Source organism: Ahaetulla prasina, chromosome 14, assembly GCF_028640845.1.
Source record: "Ahaetulla prasina isolate Xishuangbanna chromosome 14, ASM2864084v1, whole genome shotgun sequence".
Lineage (NCBI taxonomy): Eukaryota > Metazoa > Chordata > Lepidosauria > Squamata > Colubridae > Ahaetulla > Ahaetulla prasina.
Window position 1 is genome coordinate 22588714 of NC_080552.1, and position 18527 is coordinate 22607240.

At 48.5% G+C, this 18527-nt stretch overlaps 1 protein-coding gene across 1 annotated transcript in view; it reads left to right on the forward strand.

The window, feature by feature from the left end:
• Positions 1-362: 362 nt before the first annotated feature.
• The window catches only part of MICALL2 (MICAL like 2), a 28852-nt gene continuing 10687 nt past the window's right edge, over positions 363-18527 (forward strand). Inside the window, exons 1-9 of the mRNA XM_058157672.1 lie at positions 363-438; positions 957-1100; positions 8263-8311; positions 12125-12266; positions 12953-13143; positions 13469-13590; positions 14192-14869; positions 15900-16150; positions 17617-17683. Coding sequence (XP_058013655.1) covers positions 958-1100; positions 8263-8311; positions 12125-12266; positions 12953-13143; positions 13469-13590; positions 14192-14869; positions 15900-16150; positions 17617-17683 — 1643 coding nt within the window. The 5' untranslated portion in view covers positions 363-438; position 957. The remainder of the gene's footprint in view (positions 439-956; positions 1101-8262; positions 8312-12124; positions 12267-12952; positions 13144-13468; positions 13591-14191; positions 14870-15899; positions 16151-17616; positions 17684-18527) is intronic.

Consider the following 18527-nt stretch of genomic DNA (forward strand, 5'->3'; position numbering starts at 1 on the left):
TCTCCAGGAGACCCAGGTCGGGTCCGGCTAGTGCGAAGGCGCCTCGCTTGCCTGCTGCGCCCTTCCCCGCGTCGGAAGGCGGAGCCGGCGCTTCTCGGCCGGGCCCGGTCGCTCCCGCCCCGCCGCGGCCATTGGCGGCTCTCCCTTCCCGGCTCGACCGGCCCGCAGATCCGGAGCCTGCGGGGGTCCGCTTGGACAGCGCCGGGCTGGGCGTTTGGAGAGCTCCGCGCGCCTCTGGCCGCCCGTTGAACGCCGCTTTCTTCTCCAGCTGGGGGGCTGCGGGGGATCCTCCGGCCGAGGGAGATGCGCGCTGGCCGGCTGGATCGCGGCCGGGGCTGGGCCGGGGGAACCTCCCAGCTGCGCGGCGGCCCCTCCGGCGAGGAGGCGAGGCGAGGCGGGGGCGGCGACTTGCAGGAGGCGTGAAGATCCCGGCGGAAAGTAAAGTTCGCGCTGCCCGCGGAGAAAAGTTCTTGTTCTTTTTTCCCCTTCTTTCTTTCTTTCTTGTTTTTTTTTGGAAAGGGGGAGAGAGAGAGAGAGAGAGAGAGAGTGTCCCGGGAAAAAGGCCGCAGCCCCCTCCTCTCTTTTCCAGCTCGGCCTTTTCAACTCCAGAAATAACAGCCCGGCGCCTCTCGCTGCCTTGTTTCCTGTCCTCCTTCCTGCTTTTCTCTCCATCCCTCTTTTCTCCTCGTTTCCCCCCACTTCTCCTTCCTGCTTTTCTTTCCATCCCTCATTCCTGCTCGACCCTCCCCACTCCTCCTTCCTGCTTTTCTCCCCATCCCTCTTTCCTGCTCGTCCCCCCTTTGCTTTTCTTGCCATCCCTTTTCCCTGCTCGTTTCCCCCCCCCGCACTTCTCCTCCCTGTTTTTCTCCCCATCCCTCTTTCCTGCTCGATTTCACGCCCCCCCTTCCCCCGCTCTGCAACACCCCCGCCCTTCCCGCCCCCCCTCCGCAATTCAGGATGTCGCCCACCCAAGCCCTGCAGCTCTGGTGCAAGCAACAGTGCGAAGGCTACAAGGACGTCTCCGTCACCAACATGACTACTTCGTTCCGGGACGGGCTGGCCTTTTGCGCCATTCTGCACCGCCACAGGCCGGACCTCATGTGAGTGACGCCGGGGGTGGGTGGGTGTTGTCCCCTTCCTGGGTGGGAGAAGTGGGGGGGGGAGCGTGAAAGGAGGGCAGGAGGAAATTCCGCTCGTTTTTCCCACGCGGGAGTTAAGGGGAGCTTCCAGCTCCCGAGGCAGTCTACCCCTAGAACCTCAAAAGCTGGAGATCCTTGGTCCCTCATGCACTGGCTGTAGGGCATCTCCCAGAGGGCACAACCACAACCCCATCTCACACCCTTCGGAATTAAGTGGGGGAGGGGAATTCCCAGTTTGGGATAAACCTTTGCAGGAAAGGGTGTGTATGTGTGTGTTTGTTTAGGTGTGGTTTGATGCCACAAAGCTGCTAAAGAACCCTCTTTGGGGGTGGAGGGTGTATTTAAGGTGTTTGCCTTGGATTTATGCGTTTCTTCCGTTTTATTTGGGTGTTACCTTTATTATTTTTGAAAAAGATGCGTTGAAAAGATTTGCCCGGACATTTTCCTCAAAAGGTTAGCAGAGCACTTTTGGTGGTGGCATTTCTATGCGTGGCATCGATGTTTGCCTGGGCTTTATTTTGCTTTCTGAAACAGCCAAGGATGAAAGGAGTTGCTCCAATGTTACAGGACGTACCAAAAGTCAGGTCCTGTAAACAGTTTATTACAGTATATAAATGCCATTAAATATTCAAATGGGTTTCTATTTTCTGATTTTAAAAAATGCTTCCTTACGCATGCGATCCCTGACCCTTGAACATTGTGCAGTGGCAGGTTTTCTCTGGGAAAAAACAATTAATTAATTAATAAAGCAGACTGGGATTGGCTTATGGGACCTGACCTATAGTGAACTCCATATATGTGTGAATGTTATACATATATAAAATAAGATTGTATTAGATAGATAGATAGATAGATAGATAGATAGATAGATAGATAGATAGATAGATAGATAGATAGATAGATAGATAGATAGATGATACAGTGATGGGATTCAGCCAGTTTGCATCACTTCTGGAGAACCAGTTGTTAACTGTCTGAGCAGTTTGGCAAACTGGTTGTTGGAAGAAATCATTAGGGCAGAGAACCGGTTGTTATATTACTTGAATCCCACCACTGGGGAGAGAGAGAGAGAGATGATAGAGAGATGATAGAGAGATAGATAGACAGACATATAAATGATTGATAGAAATAGATGAGAGAGAGAGATTGATGATAGATAGATAGATAGATAGATAGATAGATAGATAGATAGATAGATAGATAAACAGACAAACAGACAGATAGATAGATAGACATATAGATGATAGCTAGACAGAGAGAGAGAGAATCTTAACTGTTCTGACACCAATCTTGTAAAACAGACCAATCAGAGTATTACTTGTTCCAAATATCCCCTTTGAATCCAGGGTGAACTTTCAGTTTTCCCAGTTAGAACCAAGTCCAGTATAATAACCCCCGTTATCTGGAATAGTATTTTTCCCCCTAAATAATAATTTTTAAAACTCAGTTAAAGTTTAAGGTTTAGCAAGTATTTGTCCTTTCGTTACACATTCTACGTGTGTCCCCTTCGCAGTGAGAACTAGACAGAAAACTCATTTATTTCCCAATTTTCCCCACCAAATTTCACCCGTCATCTGACGTCATTCTTAGTGCAACCACAGAATCAAGAGTTTGTGAGCAACAGGGAAACTCTCTGTGGCTGGACACGTATTTGTCATTTCCTTCCATGTGACTGACCCCAGTGAAGAAATGACCTTCCCCCATGGAATGCTAAGACCACTGGGAACAAAGCAGTCATTCTTATCTCTGGTTTGAATCTCTTTAAGAGAGCCATAGAGTTTCTTTCTTTCTTTCTTTCTTTCTTTCTTTCTTTCTTCCTTCCTTCCTTCCTTCCTTCCTTCCTTCCTTCCTTCCTTCCTTCCTTCTCTCCCTCTCTCTCTCTTTCTCTTCCTTTCCTTTCCTTTCCTTTCTCTCTCTCTCTCTCTTTTTCTTTCTTTCTCTTTCTTTCTCTCTCTTTCTTTCCTTCCTTCCTTTCTCTTTCCTACTTTCATTCATTCATTCTTTCCTTCCTTCCTTTTTCTTTCTCTCTCTTTTTCTTTGTTTCTCCCTCTCTCTCTCTCGTTCTTTCTTTCTCTTTCTTTTTCATACAAAAAAGAAAAAAGGAGAGAGAGTGAAAAAAACAACAGACGTAAAACACGAAAACACACATTAACTACAGGGAAAAGAACATGATATTTATCCCAATGGGGAAATCATTAAACTCGGACGCCATAAAATAACATTTAATCACGGTTGATGTGGTTGAACACGTCTTATCTAGAACAACCTTTGGCACATAGAAAGCCAGCTGCCAACTTTTGGATCTGGCTTGGGCAGGGCCTGAATCGATTAAAATTAAATTAAATCCCCAGCAGAATTCTGATGGAGTGTTTTCCCTTGATGTGCTAAGTTTCTGCATTCAGGGATGGATTAGAGCAGTAATGGCTAATCTTTTTGCAGTCATGTGCCAGAAGCAGGGGGAGCACGGGGGGGGGGTGTCGCGCACATAACCACACCCATAATTCACTGTGCCTCACCCCCCTACGCATACATGCGCCCCCCCACTCCCCCCACTTTTGGCACGGTGGCCCTGGTAGGCCCATTTTTTGCCCACCCCAGGCTCCAGAGGTTGAGCTAGGGCAGCGCTCGCATGCCCACCAATATGACTCCACATGCCACCTGTGGCTCGTGTGCCATAGGTTTGCCATCACGGGATTAGAGTCACCTGGTGGGAAGACAGGCACCAAAGAAATTGAATATATAAATAAATAAAATGTATCTCCCATGAAGCTTCTGGAAGGCTAGAAAGTTGGCAGAAAACTAAACCGTGACAACTTGCTGGTACTTTTCAAAATGCAATTCATAATATTTGGGTCGAGATGTGATCGGGAGAAAGTCCATTCATTGCCCTGTTGATCAAATGTGGCACCTTCTAAATAATTTTGGGTTCAGTTATGGTGAGTTTTTCTAGCTTGTCTTCAGCCCGATAAAAGCAAAGTAACTTACAGAGATGGGAAGGTGGAGAGGAGAAAATCGGAGGAAGCCAAGCATGGAAATGGCAGCCAGCATTTCTTTTAAAAAAATGTTTGTTTTATAACTTTAGAATTATAAGCTGCCCAGAGTCACTTGGTGGCCCGCTACAGAAACTGAATAAATAAATAAAAATGAATGTTCACAGATCTTTGAGATTATTTTGTGGTTGTTTCTGACTTAGGAGGGTCTCCGAACGAGATCCAAAAATTCAACATGGCCGCTATGACGGTCCAATCCATGCCCCACCCAGTTTTTATGGGCATCGCAGACGCCATCTTGATGTTTTTGACCTCTCGGCCGTGAGTCCTTAACGCTTGGACGTCTGCCTCGGCTCAATGAAAAATAACCGGAAAGCCCCTTGTTCTTGTTTGTCTTGAAATAAGAACATTCATTTCAGAACAGATGTTTGCAATGACACTTAGAAAGGAAGGTTTAAAACAAACAAGGGTTTGTCGGGCGTTTCCCAGCTGATGTTTAGACGTCTTCTGCTAACAGGCCTGACAACAGTTGGTTGTTTACATTTAGACGTGACAACGTTTGTGAGCAAAGCAGGCGAGACGGCAGAGGAGGGGGCAGGAATGGAGATGATCAGTGGGGAGGGCTTCCTCCTCTCCTTAAGATCTCATCGCTGTCATGTCTGGGACGAGCAAGACCAGAGAGAGTCCCCTCCCCTCGTGTCTTCTCGAGAGTTGTGGGTCTAAACTGGAGCCATATTTTCAACAACCAGTTCAGGTCTCAACACGATGGAGCTGCCCCATGCCTCACTGGTCTTGGAGGTCAGACCACCTCCTAGGCAAGGGGTCGGCAACCTTAAACACTCAAAGGGCCACAAAGGTCCTAACCAGAAGCCCCCCATTCAATTCTGGAACTGACTGGAAGTCCGTTTCCCCCACCATAGAGTCTCCTCCTAGCGTGGCGTCCTTTTTCCTCTACCTGTCCTAACTGAAAAGTCCTATGGATTGTGGAGCTGACCGGCGACAGGGAGCCGCAACAGTGGGATGAAAGAGCCACATGGGTTGCTGACCCCTGTCTTAGGCTGAAGCTCTTGTGGACAGAAGGCTTGGTTGTGAAGATAATGTTGTGGTGCCAACACCTCTTGGATGTTGGGGTGTCACCCTTTCATGATTAGCTGCTCTGTGTTGGGAAGTTACAGGCATGTGCATAAGTAAGTCAAGAATGTTGGGTCTGTTTTCCTGGTTTTCCTTACCTGGAGCAAGCTGAGGTTGATAGAAGAAGTTGCTCAAGAACTTCAGGTCTGTTTTCCTGGTTTTCCTTACCTGGAGCAAGCTGAGGTTGATAGAAGAAGTTGCTCAAGAACTTCAGGTCTGTTTTCCTGGTTTTCCTTACCTGGAGCAAGCTGAGGTTGATAGAAGAAGTTGCTCAAGAACTTCAGGTCTGTTTTCCTGGTTTTCCTAACCTGGAGCAAGCTGAGGTTGATAGAAGAAGTTGCTCAAGAACTTCAGGTCTGTTTTCCTGGTTTTCCTTACCTGGAGCAAGCTGAGGTTGATAGAAGAAGTTGCTCAAGAACTTCAGGTCTGTTTTCCTGGTTTTCCTAACCTGGAGCAAGCTGAGGTTGATAGAAGAAGTTGCTCAAGAACTTCAGGTCAGTTTTCCTGGTTTTCCTTACCTGGAGCAAGCTGAGGTTGCTCTAGAAGACCAAAAGGGCAACGGTGTCAATCTTCCAAAATCTTTCTGGTGAATTTCTGACAGATGTGAGATTTAAATCAGGGCTTCATGGCCCGTTTGGCTCATTGTCAGGTCGTAGTGATGTGCCAACTCCTTTCAACAGAGTAGCTGGCTTACTCCTTCTGTATTGGCAGAACTGCCCTGAATCTGGGCTGAAAGACTATGATTGTAAATCAGAATATTGTTCACATTTGGACTGGTTCTTGTAAAATCCTGAGCCCCAAGAATTCGGTAAGAAATTCTTTCATTGATATGTACATTTGTTCCCTGTCTCCTTAAATTCATTGTTTACATCGCCAAAACCCAAACTGGAAATCCCGTCTCTCTCCTGTTCCTTCTCACCTGTCTTCCTGGGGCAGCTTCCTGGTTGTTACCCAAAAGATGTGACTGTTCAAACCTCCTGCAGGCATTTGATCTAAATTCTGTTGAATTGTTTTCTGCCCTCTTAACGGCCTGTTTAATTTTTATTTGTATGAACGCTGTTGCAGCAAAAAACCAAAAACCAAATTCTTTGAAGTGGGATCTTTAGTTTTTCTCCTATTAACACAAGGAAATTTTAATGCCACAGGAGGTGGATTTTCTTGGTTCCAGGTGGTTTTAATAACTCGATTCATGCTACAGAGAATGCCAGCCAGTTCAGTTCCTCCCTGCACGATGGGATTTAGGTTACTTGCAAAAGCACCCCTTTTAGGCAGCTGTGAATACGAGTACAATTGTCTTCCAAACCCCTGATTTCTTTGTGGATGGATGAGATTTCCCAGAAGGTAGATCTGGATCTTAGAAACTTGCAGCAGGCATGAGGAATTGTTAATTGGAAGTTCACACTAGATCTCTTTTCTTGAAATAGCTGTGTAAGGGCAGGTAGATTCCTGCAGGATGAGATAGCCGAACTGAATCATGGCTGTTAACAGGAAAATTTTTCACATGGTTACAAAGACTGGAGGGCTGCGTCTAAACTTCAAAAACATTCAGACTTATGGAATACAGAATAACAGAGTTGGAAGGGACCTTGGAGGTCTTCTAGTCCAGCCCGCTGCTCAAGCAGGAAACCCTAGACCAGTGGGGGCGAACCTATGGCACGCGTGCCAGAGGGGGCATTCAGAGCCCTCCCTGTAGGCACGCGCGCCATCGCCCCAGCCCAGCTCCATTGCGTTTCCCCCATGGGGGGTGAAGAGAGGGAGGGAGGGAGAGGGAGGGAGGGAGGGAAAGAGAAAGAGGGAGGGGAAGAGAGAGAGAAAGAAAGAGAGAGGGGTAGGGAAAGAGAAAGAGGGAGGGGAAGAGGGAGGGGAAGAGAGAGAGAGAAAGAGAGAGAGGGAAGGAAAGAGAGAAATAATATTACAAAAGTTTTTCTTTTATATTGTTCCTAAACGTAATATTTCAAAAGCAGAAAGAAAATGAAGGGGCATAAAAATGCATTCATCACTTTTTTTCTTAGAACAATTAGCTGGACTCTGCCTTGTTTATCATTATTTTAGGTAGTAAAACCTCATTATTCAGGTTAAATTGCCGTGTTGGCATTTTACGATAAATAAATGAGTTTTGGGTTGCAGTTTGGGCACTCGGTCTCTAAAAGGTTCACTATCACTGCCCTAGACCATTCTGAACAAATCTCTGTCCAATCTCTTCTTAAAAGCCTCCAGGGATGGAGCACCCACAACTTCTGGTGGCAAGCCGTTCCACTGGTTGATTGTTCTCACAGTTAGAAAATTTCTCCTTAATTCCAGGTTGCTTCTCTCCTTGATGAGTTTCCATCCGTTGCTTCTTGTCCTGACTTCAGGTGCTTTGGAGAACAGCTTGACTCCCTCTTCTTTGGGGCAGCCCCTCAAATATTGGAAGGCTGCTATCATTTTACTCCTAGTCCTTCTCTTCCTTAGACTAGACATACCCAGTTCCTCCAACCATTCATCCTATGTTTTATCCTCCAGTCCCCTAACCGTCTTTGTTGACCGAGTTCACCTTCCATCATCACAAGGAATGTGAGTTCCAGGAAAGGAAGATTCAAGGAGAATGTTAGGGAAAAACACCCTAAAATTAAGAATACGCTGCATCAGTAGTGGGGTTCAAATTTTTTCACTACTGGTTCTGTGGGCATGGCTTGGTGGGTGTGGCAGGGGAAGGATACTGCAAAATCTCCATTCCCTCCCGATCAGCTGAGACTTGGGAGGCAGAGAATGGATGGGGGTGGGGCCAGTCAGCATTTTTACTACCGGTTCTCCAAACTACTCAAAATTTCCGCTACCGGTTCTCCCGAACTGGTCAGAACCTGCTGAAACCCACCTGTGTTCTGCATGCTTTGATGGTGGAAAAGCTGGCTTGTGAGGTTACGGAGAAAGTTTGGCCCGGCAGGCACCATGGTGGAGCGAGGAATCCTGGCCTGTTGTTACTTGTTGTTTCTCTATAACTTTTGCTTTTCTTTCTGTTTCAGAGACTTCACTTCCCTGAACAAGGAAAACGTCTTTGAGAACAATGCACTGGTAAGGTGGTTTTCCCTTCTCTTTCGCTTCCTCTTCATTTCCCTCGAGGCTCATTTTCCTCCCGTCTCTTTTTCCTGCACACCTTGACCTCAGGTAGATTTGATCAGAACAAGCAGGTCATAAAACAAATACTCAACACCATTAACTTTCCTTAAAAAGGAAAAAAAAGAAAAGAAAAAAGAAATAGCAGTTTGCTTGCCCTGCGTAGGATTACTCACTTTTCCCCTGAGCTTTTTCTGTTTGTTTGCAACGTTCATCAGCTGCATGGGTGGAACAGGTTAAATATCTTGTTTTGGGCACTTGAGATACCCTGGATGTGGATGGTCTCCAGGTTGCAGGTCTGGAGGGAACCCCAAAGTCTATCTGGAAGAGCTCAAACCTTAAAAATAAGGGGGAGATCAGGTGGATTAATCTTGAAGGTGAGCTCACTTTCGCCTGCAGTTCAAGGCAGAGTCTAGAAAAACCAGTTTGGCAAGATTTCCAGCACCGTCGATTTGCACGGAGGGAAAGCTGTCCTAGGATGAGGACCTTTTGATCAATGTCTGCACCGCCCAAAGCACCAATAGCAGCTGCCATCCTGAATTCCCTTTTGGCAAGAGCAGTGGCTGCCAGGGTTTCGTTATTGATCTGGATCGGACCAAGTCGACGTGGAATGATGGCTGGTGATTTACCTTATGCTACCTTAGTCTCGATTTGTGCGCCTGGCGTTTTGTGGTTCTGCAGCGTAGCTTTGCTCCATCCAGGTTGGCCACAAGCTGCTGTGATAGATAGATAAATAAATAAATAAATAAATGTAAGTTGGGTGGACGGGAAGATTGTGAAATATGGTGGTTATGAATGTAGGTACATATTTATGGAAGTTTAGATTCTTGAATGCAAGTTTTACAAGGGGAGGGAGTCATGATGCATCTCTATCTATCTATCTATCTCTCATCATCATTTAGCAACCCCATAATCTCTTGTGGGATGGAGTCTGGGCAACTGAATGGAGCTAGCAGAGTATTTACTGGCCAGATGCTCTTCCTGTCGCCAATGAGGAATTTTGTTCTACAGCTATATTTTCATTGTGCCCAGAGAGAGGAATATCCACCTCTACCTAGGATTGAACTCATAGCCTCCTGATTGTGAGGCGAGAGCTCCACCTCTAGGCCACTGCACCACTCTGTCTGTCTGCCCGTCCCTCCATCCACCCACCCATCCATCCACCCACCCACCCATCCATCCATCCATCCATCCATCCATCCATCCATCCATCCATCCATCCATCCATCCATCCATCCATCCATCCATCTATCTATCTATCTATCTATCTATCTATCTATCTATCTATCTATCTATCTATCTATCTATCTATCTATCTATCTCTTAATCTATTTCTCTATCCATTTTTACTCTCTCTATTTCCATCTATCCACCTCCCTCCATTTTTCTTTCTCAGTCTACGCCTCAGTTTCTCCGTCCGCATCTCCATCTCTCCATCTTTCATTCTTCTCCCATCTCCCTCGCCTATTTCCCTCTATTTCCTTCTCCGTCTCTCTCTACATCTCCCTTTCTCGGTCTCAGTCTCTCCATCTCCATCCCCTTCTGCTCTTGTCCCAAGGACAACAGGTCAACCTTAGTCATTTCTCCTTCCTTTGTTTTGCCCCTCACAACCCTGTCAAGCAGATCAGATTCCCAATCGTCCAAGGAGCCTCCTTGAAAACCAAAGGTCAGATTTATACACCCTTTCACCCCTGGCCTCTTGCCAATCTCTGATCTGGCCGCCTCCTGAAATGCATCCCCCCCCTTCCCTCTAGAAAACAGACCTTCCTCCGTTCCCCCTTCCTTACTCTGTTTTTGGAAACCTGAGATCCTCGGATGTGGAGTGCCTGGGAAAGCCAGTTGTTGTGAGGAACAAAAGGCTGCCAGATGTGTTGGTGAGAAGGAAGGAGCCTTGGACCACCCAGAGTCTCTGTGCCGGGTCCAAGGCTCCATGCATGCGTGGGTCGAGGGCCGGAGGAATGGAATGTCCTGGGGAAGGAGCTGGGCCTCCACGTTGAGTTTCCGTGGCCTGGCCGATCTTCAACTCCTTGGAGCCAAGCTTGGAAATGAGATTCTTTTCCAACCGCACCAAAGAGCCTTTTTGATGAGGACTAGAAGACTGGACAGACTGCCGTCTCTGTCTCGCTGGATTCGATTTGCACGTGCTGGCTTCTCTTTCGCTCCCAGTAGATGGAGGCTTCCTCCTGTTTGGTGGTGCGCGGGGGTTTTAACCCTGTGGTGAAAACTCTCCTTCGCATCAGGGTTGACTTCTGGGGTGTTCCTCCCAGGCCGTGTAGGTCCCCTGTTCTTGGCAGAAGCGTGGGAACTTGACAGAAAGTGTGCAGTTGATGGAGAACAGATTGCAAACCCCTTTCTTGGTTTTGTTGTGGTCCGCCAGCAGCCTGCGGAGCTGGCAGGGGAGTCGGACAGTGAGGAGGCTGGGGAGGACAATGGGCCAGTCCTGGAGTCAGGGGAAGGCCTGGACAAGGGCTCTGTGTCGGAGGCAGAGATGGGGCCAGGGCCATCTGGGAGCCATGCGCGGACTCCGGAGCCTCCAGAGGCAGACTGCAGAGAGTCAGATGAACAGGAGGAGCCTGTTCCTAGTGCACGCATGTGAAGAGCTGCCAAAAGGCAAGAGCAGCTGAAGCAAAAAGGACGACTCAGGAGTAAAGCCAGGAGATGATTGGCCCCTCCCATAAGGCTTAAAAGAGCAGCAAAGGGCTCTTGGGCTCTTTGTAGGAAAGCAACGTTGCTACATTTTGTTTCTTGTCAGCGTCTCTTGTTTCTGAAGTTCGTTGCCAAGAAAAGCCTTTGGCAGGGTGCCAAAGAACACAAATGTTTGTGATAAGGCCTGAAGGACTTGTTTTGGACTAAGCTGAGAATGAAGTAATTCTCAGCTGTTCTAATAAAATAGGTTTGTTTAGGACTGATTGTTTCTGGTAATAACTACTTGGGCTTAGGTCACAACAGGTTTCTTCAGCCTGCCAAGAGGACATGAACGAGTTCTGTGGAAGGAGGTTGTTCCTGGGTCATGGTTTTCCCTCAGGAGACCAGGTGTCAACCCTGAAGCTGACCTGGCTGAAGCCATCTTGGAGTTTCAGTGCTGCCACATTGGAGCTGAGGGATAGGGAGCGGGGATTAGAGATAGTCCCTGGGGTTGTGTAGCCAAAATAAAATACTTTCTCTTGGGAACCAAGGATGTTCTCACACCACGGGTGAGTTTCAGCAGGTTCTGACCAGTTCTGGAGAACTGGCAGCGGAAATTTTGAGTAGTTTAGAGAATCGGTAGTAAAAATTCTGACTGGACCCGCCCTCATCTATTCTCTGCCTCCCAAGTCCCAGCTGATCAGGAGGGAATGGGGATTTTACAGTATCCTCCGACTGCCATGCCCACCAAGCCACGCCCACCAAGCCACGCCCACAGAACCGATAGTAAAAAAATTTGAAACCCACCAATGTCTCACACCTAGCTGGAGGAAGGAGTGATTTTACCAGGCCACTAGACAGAGCCTTGACTGGACCATGTGACTGATGGTTTGGGGTTGAGGAAAGAACTTTTAATTAGGTGAAAACCACCAGAGTCGGTTTTTTACCAGCTCTGTGCCAATATGACATATCCAATAAAGTTATTCTTCGGAGGGATTCATGTGCTTGGTATGGATTTACTACTTGGAACCCTGACACCAGGACTCGGGACCTGAACTCGTGCATGGATTTGGCTGCCGTGTAAAATAGTTTGGCCACGGTTAAAGAGAAAGAAATCATCTCAACTTCTCTGTTCGCATCTCACAGGCTTTCCAAGTTGCGGAGAAGGAGCTGGGCATCCCGGCTTTGCTGGACGCTGAAGATATGGTGGCCCTCAGAGTGCCCGACCGGCTGAGCATCCTCACTTACGTCTCCCAATATTACAATTACTTCCATGGCAAGTCGCCCAGTGAGTATCTCTCTCTCTCTGTCCTCTCTCTGTCTCTGTCTCTCTCTTTCTCTCTCACTCCTTCCAGGTTTTGGACTGATGTAAAGTCCTGACCACGCTGGGATGGTTCCCATGGAGCCTCTGAAAACTTTTAGAGGATGGGAAGGATTAAGCAAGAGCAACAACAACAACAACAAAGAGAAACGCCCAAGATGCAGCTAGCTTGACATAAGCCATGGAATGGTCTTTTCAACCAGGATAGCTAGAGATGGAGCTTCCATGGGTAGAGGCAGTGTTACATCCAAGGACTAGAGGGCAGCAAAACTGGAGTGGTAATTGCTGAGAGCGTTGGAGAGGAAGGGAAGGGAAGGGGAGAAAAGGAAGGGAGGGAGGGAGGGAGAGAAGAAAAAAGAGGGAAGGAAAGAAGGAAAAAAGAGGGAAGGAAGAAAAACAAAGAGGGATGGAAGGAGGGATGAGTGGAAGGAAGGCCTCTTTAAATTGGGAAAAGAAATATTCATTAAAAAAACCCAGATGGTTATCTCAAGTAAGCAACCATCAGCCTTAATAATAAAAGGCAGCTAAATCAAACTGCATTTGCTGCCAGTTTCATGGGCGAAGACATCCAATCGTGCCGTGGATGTGTCTTTTATATGCCCGCTCTGAGCCTTGGCATCCTTGGCATCTCAATTCTGTTCCTTTTCCCGCAGTTGGAGGGATGGCTGGAATCAAGCGCCCAGCTTCCCAACCCAGCGAGCAGCCGACTGAGAAAAAAGTGGTTCCCGAGCCGACGGTCCCGAGTTCAAGGCAACCAGCCAGGCGACCTCTTTATCTTGAACCCAAAGCAGAGCCAGCTGTGGTGGGGCGTAGGCTGGCGATGGATACCTCTCCGACAGTCGAAGTACGTAACACCACCCTTCGGTCCTGGAAGCTGATTCTCTCTCTGTGTGTGTTTATGACAGCTGGATAGTTCAGGATAGAACCTCCATGGATCAACAGAGTGTATCTTAGGGCGTTTTTTTAAAAAGCAGAAATTGGCAAAAAAATAAATAAATTGCAAATTGTGATGATACGATCGCAGGATGATACCGCCGGTCATAAATGCGAGGCTAAACTAATCAGAATAGAGAATGGAGGGAGCTCTGTTGGGGAAACAGGGGAGGGTCTTTGACTTGATAGAGGGGGGAGGGGCTCCTTTTGAATCCCTGTTTTCTCCTGCCTTCCAGAGACGGGTCTTAGCCGAGAAGAACAATGCCCAACCGAGCAACTGTGCCATCTGCGGAACTCATGTCCACTTGGTGCAACGCCTCCTGATGGACGGGAAGCTGTATCACAGGAATTGCTTTAGGTATGGGCTTTCCGGGAGACTTGATCAGGGGCTGGCCTTGACACCCCCCCCCCCACCATGCCATGCTTCAGGGGTCTGATTTGGAGAGGCGTAAGGATGCTGTACGGATTGGGTGGTCTCTAAAGTCCGCTCTGGCCCAGCCTTTCTCAGCCTTGGCCCTTTTAATACGGGTGGACTTCAACTCCCAGAATTCCCCAGCCAGCCATCATCTGATCCAGTGGTGAAATCCTCCGCGGATCACAACCAGTTTGCTGTCTATGCATGCACATTGCATGCAAGACACACATGTGTGCGTGCATTTGCAGTGCGCACCAAGCACACACTTCATGTGGAAAAAGGAGCCGTTTGAAGATAAGTAGAACAGTGAGGGGGGCAGCTGTGCCTGCTTTCCTGCTTTCTAGCGAATGTAAATCACGCGGCACAGCTGATTGTCAGAAATACTGGTTTGGACCAACCAGTAGCATTTTTTTAACTACCGGTTCGCCGAACTGGTAGCTTTTATCACTACCGGTTCGCTTGAACCGGTGCGAACCGGTAGCATTTCGCCACTGATCTGACCCCCTCTTTGATGGTCACGATTTGTCCCAAATTTCGCTTCCAGGTGCCAAAAATGCTCCGGCACTTTACAAAGTGGAAACTACAAAGCTGGATGTAGACCGGGAACCTTCCTTTGCAATCGCCACGCGGGAGTTGACCTCCCTCAGGGTCCTCCGGCCCAGGAGAGCCGGATGGAAAAGAAGACGGTCACTTCCAAGACCCCTGCAGGGAATTGTGGGAAGGGGTTGGAACCAACGCAGGCAGCCTCGCCGGTGCCCAAACCACGTCGGATCTTCCAAAACAATGTGACTCCCCAACCACCAGCCGCTCAGGAACCGACCAATTCCTGGAGTCCTAAAACCAGCAGGATCTCCACAAGTCCGAATTTTCCTCGGTTGCACCCTCCTGCCCCAAAGCCGGACCCACCGGTGTCTTCCTCTTTGACAGAGGTGCGCTCCAGAATCCAGCAGGCTCGGGAAAAGTTTTTCCAGGCTGATCCAGCCTCTTCCGACATCCCTGCGAGAAAACTCGAACCGGCGAGAAATCACAGCTCTCCTCTCCAGCCTGCTCAAGTCTCTGAGAAAACAGCCCTCTCTCGAACTCAGGTCCCCCCCAGCAGCAGCGACAGCAAGAAAGACGAAGCCCGGAGCATCCTTCAGCGCGTCTTACCAGGACCGCAGCCCTCGACCAGCCAGCCAGGAGGGGTTGGCGCTGCGGTGCCCCGATCTTTGGCATACAACAGGTGAGCCTTTGGTATTCCATTGGCATTTACTTACCTATATTATTTTATACAAATAGCTCAAGGCAGTGAAGACATTCAACATGCCTTTCTCCTCCTATTTTTCCCGTAACAACAACCTTGTGAGGTGGGCTGGGCTGAGAGAGAGAATGATTGGCCCAATATCACCCAGGCGACTTTCATGGCTAAGATGGGACTTGAACTCACCTTCTCCTGGTGATTGGCCCAAAGTCACCCAGCTGACTTTCATGGCTAAGACAATACTAGAACTCACCTTCTCCTAGTGACTGGCTTAAAGTCACCCAGTCATCTGTCCTGGCTAAGGCTAGAACTAGACTAGACTAGAACTCACCTTCTCCTGGTGATTGGCCCAAAGTCACCCAGCTGACTTTCATGGCTAAGACGATACTAGAACTCACCTTCTCCTAGTGACTGGCTTAAAGTCACCCAGTCATCTGTCCTGGCTAAGGCTAGAACTAGACTAGACTAGAACTCACCTTCTCCTGGTGATTGGCCCAGAGTCACCCAGCTGGTTTTTGGGGCTAAGGCAGGACTAGAACTCACATTCTCCTAGTGACTGGCTTAAAGTCACCCAGGCAGCTTTCATGACTAATGCTAGAACTTGATTAGACTAAAACTTTACCATTTCCTGGTGATTGATTCAAAGTCACCCAGCCGACTTTCACAGTTAAGGCGGGACTAGAATTCACCATCTCCTGCTTTCTAGCCTGGTGCCTTCACCACTAGACCAAACTGGGTTTCTTTAAATTGCAGGTTTAAGTTTGCAAAAAGGGGAGTTTGCAGGGTGGGGTAGAGTGGGGGCAACATACCCTGGAATGGACAAGAATACAACTTTACCTCTTATGGATTGATTTGGTATGGAATCTGTTGGTTATAATTTTATTTCTTTATTCAATTTATATGCTGGAAGGGGGCAGTTTTGGAACTCACTTCCCATGTTTTGCAAGGGAGGCAGATTCGGTCTCTTCTTAGCTCAGCCAAGAAGCTAATAAGCATCTTTTGCTTCCAACAGCCCGTCTTCTCCTGCCCTCTCCGGTTCACGGGGTCTTCAGCTCCAGAATCCCCCAACTAGCAAACCCTTTAACAAACCAGCTTTTGCAGACACACCAAGAGGGGCAGAAACATCGCATCTGGTTGTGAATCTCCCCAAGGATCCTAGCCACAAATGGGCGGTCGGAATTGAGCCCCAGAACAAAATCAAGGATCGGTCCATTGGCACATCGGCCAACACTGGACGTAAAGCGGACCCCATGGTGGTTAAAGGTAGGAAGCTGCCATCCCTGTGCCCATGATGGGTTGTGTTCTGTCCCCCCTCGCCTCCGTCCGAGCAATGGCTTAATTAGCCGGCACTATCAGCTCTGGCAGCAAACTAGCGAGCGTCTGCCAAGTGACTCTGTTATCTCCCTTGATGCCGATGAGTCACCCAGGAACAAACAGTACTTCAGCTCTTAGTTAAGCAGTTGATTTTGCCTGCTACGAAGAGGCATAGCAGCCCTTGCTGGTTTTATATCCTGTGCGGTGTGGCTCCATGACTCAGCACTTCCTAGGCCTGCCCCACCCCTGCTTCTGTTGTTCCCGCCTCTCCTGCCTACGAAACCTAGGGTCCAGCCAGGCCTGATTGCCATCAGCTGGGTCTGTAGGCGTGGCCTGGGGGGGCAAGAGTCAGGGGACAGAGGCCTCATTATCTCCTCCAGCTGGCCTGCCTCTGGCTTCTGGAGCTGAGCCAGGGAAGGGGGCCCGGCTCGGGGGGCGCAGATACAACAGGTTGGGTTCAAATCGTGATTTAAATCCCCGATCAAAGAGAATCCATTGAATAGTTTCAATCAGGGGTGAAATGTAAAATTTGTTACTACCGGGTTCTGTGGGCGTGGCTTGGTGTGTGTGTGGCAGGTAATGTGACTGGGTAGGCGTGGCCAACTTTTTTTTTTTAAACTTTTAAAAGCATTTTTTTGGCCGAAGAAAAAATGCTTTTAAAAGTAAAAAAAAAAAAACCTCTGATGATCGCGCGGCTCAGCTGGGCATGTGGGGGGGGGGCAGGGATTTTTGCTACCGGTTCTCCGAACCACTTGCTGCCATTGCTACCGGATCAGGGGATCCGGTTCGAACCGGGAGCATTTCACCCCGAGTTTCATTCCTAGTTAATAGCCCAAAGGTGCTTTTTTTCAAGAGCTAACCTGGACTTTCTGGTTTTTCTTTCAAGACATTTCGCTTCTCATCCAAGAAGCTTCTTCAGCTCTGATTGGATGGTGGAGCTGAAGAAGCTTCTTGAATGAGAAGTGAAACGTCTTCACAAAAAAAAAACACACAGAAAATCCAGTTTCCCACTTGAAACAAGCACCTTTGGGGACAACCGTGACCTGGATGACTGAGAATCTCCATAAATCCTAGTTAATGTTTAAACCGGTGATTCTCAACCTGGGTGACTTTAAAAGGGGTGGACTCCAACTCCCAAAATTCCCCAGCCAGCTGTGAGATGGGATGGATGGAAGCCGCACTCAAACCCAATTCTACCCGTTTTGAAAGCAATAAATCTCGGCTTATTGACCAATAAGACCTCGGTTCTGTAAGCTGCATACTTTTTCTGCAGAATCATTGTGTTTGCACATCCGCCCCGTAATTCACTTCACTCCATGCGGGGGGGTTGGGACTCGGGAGGAAGAGGACGGGTGCAAACCTTGAATGCTGGTTTACGCTTCACCCTCCTTCGCATGTTTCTCATTCAATGAAAGGTGCCCAAGGGACAGAAGAGAAATTGGAGAGCCCAGAAGACTGGAGATCAATGCTGAAGCCGGTCAAGTGAGTGCTAAAAAAGAGGGAAGGCAAAATATAGGAGGTCCTGGATTTACGACGGTTCAAAATTATGACAGGCTTAGAAAAAGTGATTTACGACCTGTCCTCGCTGTTAAGACCATTGTAACCCAGCCAGTCATGGTCACAGTTTGGATAGTGTCATGTGACTGCGATGTGCCACCTTCCCAGCCGATTTTTGGCCAGAACCAGAGGTGGGTTTCAGCAGCTTTTGACCAGTTCTGGAGAACCGGTAGCGGAAATTTTGAGTAGTTGGGAGAACCGGTAGTAAAAATTCTGACTGGCCCCACCCCAATCTCTTCTCTGCCTCCTGAGTCCCAGCTGATCGGGAAGAAATGGGGATTTTGCAGTAACCTTCCCCTGGAGTGGGGAGGGAGTGGGAATTTTGCAGTATCCTTCCCCTGGAGTGGGGTGGGAATGGGCATTTTGCAGTATCCTTCCCCTGGAGTGGGGAGGGAGTGGGAATTTTGCAGTATCCTTCCCCTGGAGTGGGGTGGGAATGGGCATTTTGCAGTATCCTTCCCCTGGAGTGGGGAGGGAGTGGGAATTTTGCAGTATCCTTCCCCTGGAGTGGGGTGGGAATGGGCATTTTGCAGTATCCTTCCCCTGGAGTGGGGAGGGAATGGAGATTTTGCAGTATCCTTCCCCTGGAGTGGGGTGGGAATGGGCATTTTGCAGTATCCTTCCCCTGGAGTGGGGTGGGAGTGGGGATTTTGCAGTATCCTTCCCTGGAGTGGGGTGGAATGGGCATTTTGCAGTATCCTTCCCTGGAGTGGGAGGAATGGAGATTTTGCAGTATCCTTCCCTGGAGTGGGGTGGAATGGGCATTTTG